Source organism: Sapajus apella, unplaced genomic scaffold, assembly GCF_009761245.1.
Source record: "Sapajus apella isolate SASKATOON/1434 unplaced genomic scaffold, GSC_monkey_1.0 scaffold4, whole genome shotgun sequence".
Taxonomy (NCBI): Eukaryota; Metazoa; Chordata; class Mammalia; order Primates; family Cebidae; genus Sapajus; species Sapajus apella.
Genome location: NW_022436944.1, coordinates 52,130,994 through 52,143,304, shown reverse-complemented (window position 1 = coordinate 52,143,304; position 12,311 = coordinate 52,130,994). Strand labels below are relative to the sequence as shown.

General features: G+C 44.1%; 1 protein-coding gene across 6 annotated transcripts in view; it reads right to left on the bottom strand.

The window, feature by feature from the left end:
• The window catches only part of CMTM7 (CKLF like MARVEL transmembrane domain containing 7), a 95,819-nt gene that overhangs the window by 43,817 nt on the left and 39,691 nt on the right, over positions 1 to 12,311 (bottom strand). For all 6 annotated transcript variants that reach the window (XM_032268637.1, XM_032268606.1, XM_032268621.1 and 3 more), the window contains exon 2: positions 3,371 to 3,544. In XM_032268637.1, the coding sequence (XP_032124528.1) occupies positions 3,371 to 3,544 (174 nt within the window). The remainder of the gene's footprint in view (positions 1 to 3,370; positions 3,545 to 12,311) is intronic.

Genomic DNA, 12,311 nt, shown 5'->3' with positions numbered 1-12,311 from the left:
CCCCCAAAAAAAAAATGCCAGGCATGGTGGTGCACACCTGTGGTGCCAGCTTCGTAGGAGGCTGAGGTGGGAAGATTGCTTGAGCCTGAGAAATAAAGGCTGCAGTGAGTCATAATTATACCACTGCACTTCGGCCTGGATGACAGAGCAAGACCCTGTCTCAAAAACAAACAAAAATACACCGACAAACACACACAACAACAACAATGTAAGACACGGTATTAACAGAATAATGGGAGAAAAACCCATCTTGTCACCTCAGTAGATATGGAAAAAGCATTTGACAAAATCTAACACTGTTTTACGATAAAAACACTCAACAAAGTAGTACTAGAAGTGAACTTCCTCAGCTTGATAAAGGGTACCTACAAAACGCTCACACCCAATGTTGCATTTAATGATGAAAGAAGGAATGCTTTCCACCTAACATGAAAGAGATGATGATGGCTGCATTGCCATTTCTATTCAATATCTAATTTATTCAGTTCATTTCTTGCAATAAGGCAAAACAATGAAATAAATGGCATTTAGATTATAAAGGAAGAAGTAAAACTATCTCTATTTGCAGATCGTTTATAGTATATCCTATGGAATCCACTAAAAATATATTAGAAAAATATATTAGAACTACTAAGTAGTTAAGCACAGTGGAGGGCACAAATCAATATGCAAAAGTAATTGGACTCCTATACACTTGCAATGAACAATCTGGAAATTAAGGAAAAATCCATTTAAAATAGCATCAAAAAGAATAAAATACTTAGACACAAATTTAATTTAAAAATTTCAGGTCAGGCACAGTGGCTCATTCCTGTAGTCTCAGCATTTTGGGAGGCTGAAGCAAGAGGATTGCTTGAGCTCAGAAGTTTGAGGATGCAGGGAGCTATGATCTTGCCTCTGCACTCCAGCCTGGGTAACAGAGCAAGATCCTATTTCAAGCAAAACAGAAAAACCCCAAAACTTTTGCTCTGAAAACTACAAAACATTGAAAAAAATAAAAGATTATCTTAAAAAATGGAAAAACTTCCCATGTTTATGGATCATAAGAGTTCATATTAGGATTGAAATATTCTCCAAATTGATCTATGGATTCAACATAATTCTTATTACAATTCCAGCTGATTTTTGTAGAAATTGAAAACCTGGTTCTAAAAATCATTTGGAATTGTAATGATCCAAATCAATTCTAAAAAAGAAGAACAAATTGGGAGGCCTCACATTTCCTAGTTTTACAATGTACTACAAGGCTACAGTAATCAAAATAGTGTGATAATGGCATAAAGATAGACATATAGATCATTGGAATAGAACTGAGAGTACAGAAATAAATTCATGTGTTTAATGGTCAACTGATTTCAACAAGGTTGCCAATACGATTCAATGGGGGAAGGAAGAGTCTTTCAACATATGTTGCTGGAATAACTGGATATCTACATGCAATAGAATGAAATTGAACCCTTACCTCACACCATATGCAAAAAACACTAACTCAAAATGGATCAAATACCTAAATGTATGAACTAAAACTATAAAACTCTTGGAAGAAAACATAGAAGTAAATTTTCACAATCCGAATTTGGCAATGGCTTCTTACATATGAGAAGAAAAACATGAGCTAAAAAAGAAAAAAACAGATAAACTGAATTTATCAAAATTAAAAACTTGTGCTTTAAAGGACACCATCAAAAAAGTGAAAAACAACAGAATGGGAGAAAATATTTTCAAATCATATAGCTGATAAGGCACTTTTATCAAGGCTATAGAAAGAATTCCCATAACTCAATAATGAAAAGACAAATAACCTAATTAAAAAACAGGCAAAGGTCTCGAATAATGTCTTCAAAGAAAATATAAAAATGGCCAAAAAGCACATGGAAGGATAATTAACATCACTAGTCATTGGAGAAATGAAAATCAAAACCACAGGAAATAACACTTTACACTCACTAGAATGGCTGGAATCAGAAAGTCAGATAATAGGTGTTGGCAAGGATGTGGTGAAACTGAAACCTTCATATACTCCTGGTGGGAATGTAAAACAGTGCAGCCGCTTTGGCGTACAGTCTGGCAGTTCCTCAAACAATTAAATACAAAGTGACCCTATGACTCAGCAATTTCACTCTGAGATATATACCAAACAAAAATGAAAATATGTCCACACAAAAAACTTGTATATGAATGTTCGTAGCAGCATTATTCATAATGGCCAAAAGATGAAAACAACCCAAAGATCCACTGATGATGAATGAAAAATGAAATGCAGTCTGGTCTAGCCTTACAATGAAGTAATATTTGGTTATAAAAAGGGCTGGCATGGTGGCTCATGCCTGTAATCCCAGAACTTTGGGAGGTGAAGGTGGGAGGATTGCTGGAGTCCAGGAGTTTGAGACCGGCCTGGGCAACACAGTAAAACCTCATCTCTGTAAAAAAAAAAAATGCAAAAATTAGCCAGGTGTGGTGGCATGCACCTGTAGTCCCCGCTACGCAGGAGGCTGAGGTGGGAGGAACACTTGAGCCTGGGAGGTTGAGGCCGCAGTGAGTCATGGTCACATCACTGCACTGAAGGCTGGGTGACAGGGTGAGACCCTGTCTCTGAAAAGAAAAAAAGGAATGAAGTACTGATACCTGCTACAATACAGATGAGCCATGAAAACATTCTGCTGAGTGAAAGATGCCAGTTACAAAACACCACATATACAATTCCATTTACAAGAAATGTCCAGAGTAGAAAAATTTTAGAGACAGAAGATTAGTGATGGTTTAGGGCTGAAGGGAGGAGTGGTAGGGAGGTGACAGCTAAAAGGTATGGAATTTCTTTTTGAAATGATGAAAATGTTCTAAAATTATAGTGATGGTTATACAACTCTGGAAATAGACTAAACTCCATTGAATTGTACACTTGAAATGGGTGAACGATACAGCATGTGAACTGCCTATCAATGAAGCTTAAAAAAAGTAATAGAGTGGGAAGAAAAAGCCTGGCAACTTCGGACTGTCTCCTCAGCCCCCACTAGTCCCTTTTAGCCAGAGATCCTATCACTGAATCCTCACAACGGCATCCATACCCATCATCTTCACCTACCGTTTCCTTCTGTGTTTCTTTTCCCAGCTCACACACACACAGCCATTCTCTATTGCTTGAGGAAATAGGCACTGGAGCAATATCCACAGCCTTCCTATAGCTGGAAAGTGAGTTTTAAAAACCAGCAGGATATCAGGCAGAGATGTCCACCAAATAGGAAATTCAGGGCAGAGGCGGCAAAGAATGGTTAAAGAGGTGAGATGGGCAGACGGGAAAAACTCCGTCAGGTCTCAGTGCGCCAGCCAGCATCCTGACTTCTGCACGCAGAGGACAGGGCCAGGCTCTTACCGACAGGGGCCAGCTGATACAGGTGAGCACGCGGTAGAAGCGGAAGAGGTGGACCAGGTAAAAGGCGAGGATCATTATCAAGTCGCAAATGGTGACCACTTCAAAGTAGCTGTAGGCACTGTAGTCGGTCCACAGGGAGCTCCGCACGCATATGAAGGCAATCAGCAGGGTGACCTGCCACATAAATACAGAGACATCAGAGAACTGTTTGTCCAAGACGGATACCCAGAGAACAAACAGAAAACAAACCAAGCATCCCTCTGGCAGGCCCGAGTTGAAGAACTGCTATTAATACAATACAATGGTTATTTCCACACAAACTGGCTGGAAGGTTGGAAAAGTGCAATTTCACGTGGGACGCAATTTGAAAACTACATGCTGGTTGTGAACACTGATGATGGCAGAGACTGACTTTGTCCCCCACGAAGTCTGTTAGATTGTGCCAGCAGCAGGCCTCCTCAGAAGGAGCAGGAAAATAACAAAGCTGAGCCACCCCTTTCATCTGCTGGACATCCACAGAGCAAAGAATACAGCATGATGGTGACCTGGAGTTTCCATATTAGGTCCAACTGTATGAAGTTGCCAACATTTGATGGTTTTTTGACCTACAAAGATGGCAATTCATACCTTACAGCTATCGATTGACAGAGCACAAGTTACCATTTACTGATGTCTGATATATGTGATCTCGCTAAGGCCATGCAGAACCCTGCCAGGTAGACAAAATCATCCCCATGGTCATATGGGGAAACAGAGGCATGCAGGTTCACTCATCAGTCCAAGGCTGTCTGGCTTGTAAGCAGTAGAAGTAGGATTCGAATCCAGGTCTGTCTGATTCTAGGGACCAAGCTCCTCCATGCCAGATGCATTTCTACCTCCCAGAAGTGTCAGCTCTCATAACAAGCTGAGAAAGGTGGACGGGTGCTCAACGGTGCGGAAATCCTGTTTTAAGAGGTGAGGCCGCCCCCCACCAGGGCATGTGGCGAGAGCTCACTAAGAAATATCGCTGCACAAGTGAACATGCAGAATTAACGGCCTACCACTGAATTAATAATCAGATGAACATTATCAGCGATACATGAGTGCAAGAGAGTACACTGAGTGAGGAAGAGTCTGGGTTTCTGTGAAGGCCACTCAAAGAGAAGAAATCCTTGTCTACTCCATACCGGGAACAAACCAGTAACATACAGGGCTCAATGTGTGTCAAATCTTAGAATCTATTTTATTTATTTATTTTGTTTTTGTTTTTTTGAGATAGGGTCTGGCTCTGTCTCCCAGGCTGAAATGCAGAGAAACAGTCTCGGCTCACTGCGTCCTCTGCCTCCTGGGCTCAAGCCATCCTCCCACCTCAGCTTCTCAAGTGGCTAGGATTACAGGCGTGTGCCACCATGCCTAGCTAATGTTTTTAACTTTTAGTAGAGATGGGGTTTTGCCATATGGCCCAGGCTGGTCTCAAACTTCTGAACTCAAGTGATCCACCCGCCTCAACCTCCCAAAGTGCTGGGATTACGGGCGTAAGTCACTGTTCCCAGCCAGGAATCTATTTTAAATGCACAACCAATTTAGGAAAAAGATTATTTTATATTGCCTCTTTCGTATAGAGCAGTGTTTTTGTTTTTGTTTTTTTTTAGATGGCGTCTTGGTTTGTCGCCCAGGCTGGAGTGCAGTGGCGTGACCTTGGCTTACTGCAACTTTTGTCTACCAGGTTCAAGCGATTCTTCTGCCTCAGCCTCCTTAGTAGCTGGGACTATAGGTGCACACAACTATGCCCAGCTAATTTTTTGATGTTTAGTAGAGATGGAGTTTCCCCATGTTGGCCAGACTGGTCTCAAACTCCTGACCTCAAGTGATCTGCCTGCCTCAGCTCCCCAAAGTGCTGTGATTATAGGCGTAAGCCACCTTGCCTGGCCAGAGCAGTGATTCTTAAAAGTGTGTGAGTGTGTGTGTGTGTGGGTGTATGTGTATGGGTGTGTGATTTTGTTTCCTATGGGACATTTGGCAATGTGTGGATACATTTTTGGTTTACACAGTTTGCAGGGTTAGGAGGTTACTACTGGCCTTTAGTGGGTAGAGGCCAGGGTGCTGCTGAACACCTGCAGTAAACAGGATAGCTCCCGTAGTAAAGAACTACCCAGCCCCAGCCCCAAACGTGGCCCCTCAACTACGGTACTACTGCTGAAATATTTTGCGATAGAAAATGTCAATCTACAATGAAAATTAAATCACAAAATGGGGGCTGGTGTGGTGGCTCACGCCTGCAATCGCAGCACTTTGGGAGGCCGAGGCGGGTGGATCACCTGAACCAGGAGACCAACCTGGGCAACAAGCAAGACCCTGTCTCTACAAAAAATACAAAAACCAGTCGGGCGTGGTGGCATGCACCTGTGGTCCCAGCTGTGTGGGAGGCTGAGGTGGGAGGATCCATTGAGCCTAGGAAGTTGAGATTGCAGTGAGCTATGATCATGTCACTGCACTCCAGCCTGCAAGACAGAGGGAGACTCTGTCTCTAAAACATAAAAATCAAATCCAGTCACAAAATGGATCTAACTCCAGTTAAAACGGTTGATGCTGAAATGCTATTTTCTTCTTCTTTTTTTTCTTGAGACAGAGTCCCACTCTATTGCCAGGCTGGAGTGCAGTGGCGTGATCCTGGCTCACTGCAACTTCCGTTTTCCAGTTTCAAGCAATTCTCCTGCCTCAGCATCCCGAATAGCTGGGACCGCAGGCACGCACCACCATGCCTGGCTAATTTTTTGTATTTTTAGTAGAGACGAGGTTTCACCATGTTGGCCAGACTGATCTCGATCTCTTGACCTCGTGATCCGCCCACCTTGGCCTCCCAAAGTGCTGGGATTACAGGCTTGAGCCATCGCACCCTGCCAATGCTCTTATTTTCTAAAGCCGCTTGTTGCTAGCCCTCTATCAAGGTCCTCAGCAATAGGTACAACAGCTAAAAGAGAACCCTCAGCTGGAAGCTTGAAGTGGGCATGGAGAGTGCTCTGCTTACCAGATCACAGCAGAAGAGTGTGGCTCTGACACACAGAGTCCCCCAGCATTTCTGTATTTCCCTTTGCTAATGAGCAACACATGTGTTTTCATTTTCTCGGTTCCTCTGAAGCTAGCCAGCCGTGGTGATACGATGAATCACTCCTCTGCCTTACTCGGGAGTATGCATGGTCGCCAGGGCTTTGCTGTGCATCAGTCTTACTTCCAGGCCACATCTATATGGGGGAAGTCTAGGGGTCTTCCCAACCCTACCTGACCTCCTCATGAACTCAAGTATTTTTATTCAAGGCATGACTGAAAATGCAGATAATGTAAGATTATGCAGTGTGATTCCTAGGTAGAGAGGCAATTTTGCATCTCATATAATGCAAAAATTAAAATAATTTTCCAACTGTTCGTTGAAGACAAAGTTAGCTCTTTTTCATGGTGACACAGGGTTGTGGAAGTTTCCCAACAAAAGGGACGTGTGCGGGTCTTCCAGCTCTGAGCTGCCAGGGCTGAGCAGTGGGCAGTAGGAAGTACATTCCTGCTCTGTCAGAAACGTCTCAAACCTCTCTGAGAATTTGCTCATGAAATAAGACTTCCTGAATTTGGTTCAGTTGGCCTATGGCTGACTACCAGATGCTCTTCTTTAGCAAAGCCCGATTTTAGAAAATCTAACTAAGCCAGAGCATGGTGTGTGCTTACGTGCGCTCTTGAAAGCTTCCTTTTTCCCCAAGGATTCATTCATTCCAACTTCAAATAGCCAGCACATTAAATAAAATAAAAAAAAAATTTGACTGACACCAAACTTTTCAGAAATTCTTCTAAAGTCACTAGGTAACTTCTGCAAATGTTGGGTCCCCTTGAATTATTTAGAGACTTAATACCTGGGTGACAAAATAATCTGTACAACCCCCTGCACGACACATTTACCTATATAACAAACCTGCAGAGGTACCCCTGAACTTAATATACAAGTTAAAAAAAAAAAAAAGGAAAGGTGAAGCAGAAGAAAGAAAGAGAGAGACAGCAGCGGGGAAGAGGCGCTGGGGCGTGTATCTGTATCCCTGCCCTCCTCTCGCCAGCTCCAGCCCTCTCAGCCCTCTTCATGTTCCCCGTTAGAAAAGCAAAGGAACAAACAGTCCTGAATTCAGAGGACTGGAGGTCAGGGTTCTGGCTGCAGGATAGAGAGAAGAGGCTGGGAGCCTCCCGGAAGACGGGTGCTTCTGTGTAGAGTCACTTCAATGTGATGCTGTCCAAAGGGTTCACTTGCCTCTTAAGGTGCCTTCTAGCTCCTCTCATAATAATTTGTTCTTTTATATTGAACTGTCATGAAAATAAAATATCTAACATAAATGTCTAGGGGTTATTTTATTTTATTTACTTTATTTTATTGAGATGGAGTTTTGCTCTGTCGCCCAGGTTGGAGTGCAATGGTACGACCTCAGCTCACTGCAACCTCCGCCTCCTGGGTTCAAGTGATTCTCTTGTCTCAGCTTCCCGAGTGGATGGGACTGCAGGTGCACATCACCATGCCTGACTAGTTTTGTATTTTCATTAGAGACAGGGTTTTACCATATTGGTCAGGCTGGTCTCGAACTCCTGACCTCAAGTGATCCACCCACCTCAACCTCCCAAAATGCTGAGATTACAGGTGTGAGCCACCACACCCAGCCATGTCCAGGGATTTAAAAGGAACACTGCAAGAGCCCTCAACTCAAAGCCAGGGTTCCAGAGACCAGCCATGACACCGCAGAGTTAGAATTAGAATTCCAGATTAGAAGTATCACTCCCCGAAACCTGTGTCCATTCTGACTCCATTCTGTCAGAATTCTTACTAGAAAGAAGAGATGAGTTTTTTGAAGGACCAGAGAGTTAGAATTTCACAAGAGATGAAGCAAGCTGACATGATCCGAGAACGGTGATGGTCCCCCGAGGACTCTGGGACCAAACTCGTCTGGTTGCGGCTTGAGTGTACACCCGCAGCCAGCCAGGTGCCGGAAAGTTTGCGCAGGTTCTCAGCCTGGCTGAGCATCCTTCCAGAAAGAGATGAGATTTTGATGTCTAAGATGAAAAATCTCTAGAGAAAACTCAAGAGGCAGTTTTCAGGAGATGCCCGCTTCTGAGCTGGGATGGAAAGGTGTCTGCTGGTCTCGGGACCCTGTCTCCTGCCACCCAGGCTTGGGAGCATTTTCTCAGCAGACCTGAGACCTCGTGCCTCTGCCAAGTTTGGTCCACTGAGTGTGCCTGTGTCTGGCTGAAGACAGCACCAGACACCTTTTGTTTTGGAAGCCCTGAGCTGGATGCTGGTAGGTCACCCAACCCCACTCTCCCTGCATCTGACCTTGGAATGAGACCTCAGTGAGAGGAGGCAGGAGGAGGGGAAGTAACCGATGAAAGCCAACATCGAAAGTCTCAGACCCGACTCTAAGATGCTTTCCAGGAAATCCCCAGGAGATGAAAGCCAGGCTTGTTCGGAAAGTCGGAGACGTGGAAGGATTCAGAGCCTGGAAGCTGGCCCATAAATGACTGCTTGGCAGTGGGCAGGCAGGAAGAGGAATGTGGTATGCTCTCAATGTGGTCTGTCTGAATTCTGCGCTGAGTGTAAGGGGCTTACCCCTGCCTCCCTCCCTGTTAAAGGCATCATTAACACCCACTGGCTGAGAAACCTGCCCCGAGGCTTCCTCTAGGCCCTGTCTCGCTCACCAACATCAGAATCTCACTTCAGAATCCTGCCCGTGTTCGGTGCCCCCAGCACTTCGTTTTCTTTTGTATCTATAGATGAAAATGCCATAGAAACCCAAGGGAGGGAGAGTGATCTAGGAACTACGTCAGAGGTCCTCAGCTCCATGTCGTGGGCAGCTCAGTGACGCACCCGATTTCTGAATGTAACTGCACAGCAACCTGCTTGCAGCATAGCAAGAACCAGAGTCTATGTTTGCACTGAGTGCAAGGCGGTGCAAACATGCTGGGGGCAGTTCTGGAAGGACACACAAGAAGCTGGTAACAGCGCTTGGCTCTGGGGAGGGGAAGGGATATTTAGCAGTTTTAAAAATCCACTTATTTTCTTACATTGTAAGAATCACGTATAAGTTTCAAAAAAGCAGTTTTAAAATGACACGTCTTGGCAGGGCGCTGTGGCTCACGCCTGTAATCCAAGCACTTTGGAGGCCAAGGCAGGCAGATCACCTGAGGTCGGGAGTTCAAGACCAGCCTGACCAACGTGGTGAAACCCTGTCTTTATAAAAAAAAAAAAAAAAAAAAAAGACACATCTTAGAGATCTACAATGTCATACAAATATAAATCTACCTTTTTATTTTTTTGAGACAGAGTTTCGCTCTTGTTACCCAGGTTGGAGTGCAATGGCCCATTCTTGGCTCACCACAACCTCTGCCTCCTGGGTTCAAGCGATTCTGCTGTCTCAGCCTCCAGAGTAGCTGGGATTACAGGCATGCGCCACCACGCCCTGCTAATTTTTTGTATTTTTAGTAGAGATGGGGTTTTATCATGTTGGCCAGGATGGTCTCGATCTCTTGACCTCAGGATCCACCCACCTCGGCCTCCCAAAGTGCTGGGATTACTGGCGTGAGCCACCGCGCCCGGCCATAAATCTACCTTTTCTTTTCATTGGCTACATTGTATTCCCCAGTATGACTTTATTTAGCCCAGGGTTTCTCACCCTTGGCATTGCTGACATTTGGGGGCTGGATAATTCTTTGTTGCAGGTGGCTGTCCTAAGGTTGTCTTATCACAGCATCCTGGCCTCTACCTACGAGACACCAATCTTTACCCACTCCCCACCTGCAACAACCAGAAGTGTCTCCAGACATTGCCAAGGGTCCTGTGGGGGGCAAAACTGCCTCTGGTTGAGAGCGAGAGGCATTCATCTTTTATTGGTGGGTATGTAGCACATCTCCAGTTTTTCATTAATACAAACAACCGTGCAAAGAATTAGACGTACTTTTTTGTATTTGTATGAATATTAATGATAGATTCCTAAAAGTGAAGTTACTGAGTGAAAGCATATGCACATTTAAGATTTTGTTGTTACCAAAATATTATCCAAAAGAGATAATACAAGAGAGTTAAAATTTCACAAGAGATGATTCCCTGTCTCCCTACACAGGGAATCTTGCCAAAACAGATTACCAGTATTTAAAAAGAATGGAAACTTTATCTTAGTGTTTGAATTTTCATTTCCTTAATCACTAGTGGATTGGATATCTTTTCACATGTTTATTGGCTACTGCCTTTTCCCGTTCTTGGCCTAATTTTTTATTGCTACTATTTTTATTATGAATTCAAAGAACTCTTTATATTCCAAATATTAACTTAGTCTGTTATAGATATTGCAAATATATTCTCTCCATCTCTCATTTGCCTTTTAGTCTTTTGTTTTACTAAAGTTAAAAATTTTTATATAGTCAAATGTATGCATCTTTTTTTAAAGTTTCTGGGTTTTGTGTCTTGTTTTCTATCTCAAAATTATTATTATTATTTTTTTAAAAGAGGCTGGGTGCAGTAGGTGTAATCTCAGTGCTTTGGGAGGCCAAGACTGGCAGGAGGATCACTTGAAACCAGGAGTCCAAGACCGGCCTGGGCAACATAGTGAGACCCACATTTCTGCAAAAACATTTTAAAAATTGGCCGGGCGTGGTGGTATGGGCCTGTAGTCCCAGCTACTCAGGAGGCTGAGGCAGGAGGATTGCTTGAGCCTAGGAGTAAGAGGCTGCAGTGAGCTGTGATTGGGGATTGGGTCACTGCACTCCAGCCTGGGTGACAAAGTGAGAACCTAACTCATAAATAAATAGTCTCCTACATTAAAAATAAATATTTGCTTCTGTTAAAAATATACGTATAGGGCTAGGCGTGGTGGCTCATGCCTGTAATACCAGCACTTTGGGAGGCCAAGGCAGGTGGATCACAAGGTCAGAAGTTCAAGAACAGCCTGACCAACGTGGTGAAACTCCAATTCTACTAAAATACAAAAATTAGCTGGGCATGGTGGCGCATGCCTGTAATCCCAGCTACTCAGGAGGCTGAGAGAGGAGAATCACTTGAACCCAGGAGGCGGAGGTTGTAGTGAGCCAAGATCGTATCACTGGACTCCAGCCTAGGTGACAAAGCAAGGCTCTGTCTCCAAAAAACAAAAAAACATACACACACACACACACACACAGTTTTTAGCTCTTTAATCATATCTGGGATTTATTCCTTCTTCTTATTTTTTTGAGATGGAGTTTCACTCTTGTCTCCCAGGCTGGAGTGCAATGGCGCGATCTTGGCTCACTGCAACCTCTGCCTCCCATAGGGTTCAAGCGAGTCTCCCACTTCAGACTCCCAAGCAGCTGGGGTTACAGGCCCCACCACCATGCCCAGCTAATTTTTTTGTATTTTAGTAGAGATGAGGCTTCACCATGTTGGCCAGGCTGGTCTCGAACTTCTGACCTCAGGTGATCCACCCACCTCGGCCTCCCAAAGTCTGGGATTACAGGCGTGAGCCACCGCGCCCAGCCTGGGATTTATTTTTGTAGACGGCATGAACTAGGGCATACAGTAGGGTTCTGATTGTGTCCAATTAGTCAATCGATTATATGAACCTATCTATTGGACAGCCCGTTCTTTCCCCATTGGTTGAATTGCCACCTTTAACACAAACTTCTACCAGCTCACTGCCAACCCACTGTCCACACAGCAATCATCATCACCTTTAAAACACCTTAAAGTCTTAATGTAAAACCCTTCAATAGTCTTATACTCTTGAGTCAGTTCAGCATCCTCTAATGAGGCCCAATGGAGCTACAGGTTCGAATCCTGGCTACCTCTGCTTCTCTAGACACACTGGGTTCCCAGAGTTCCTCACATGCTGCCCCTCAGGTAGGTCCCCAGTATTCTCTTAGGGTACCTTTGCAACCTGCGCTGTGTCTATGTTGGTTGGTTAACTTGTTTACT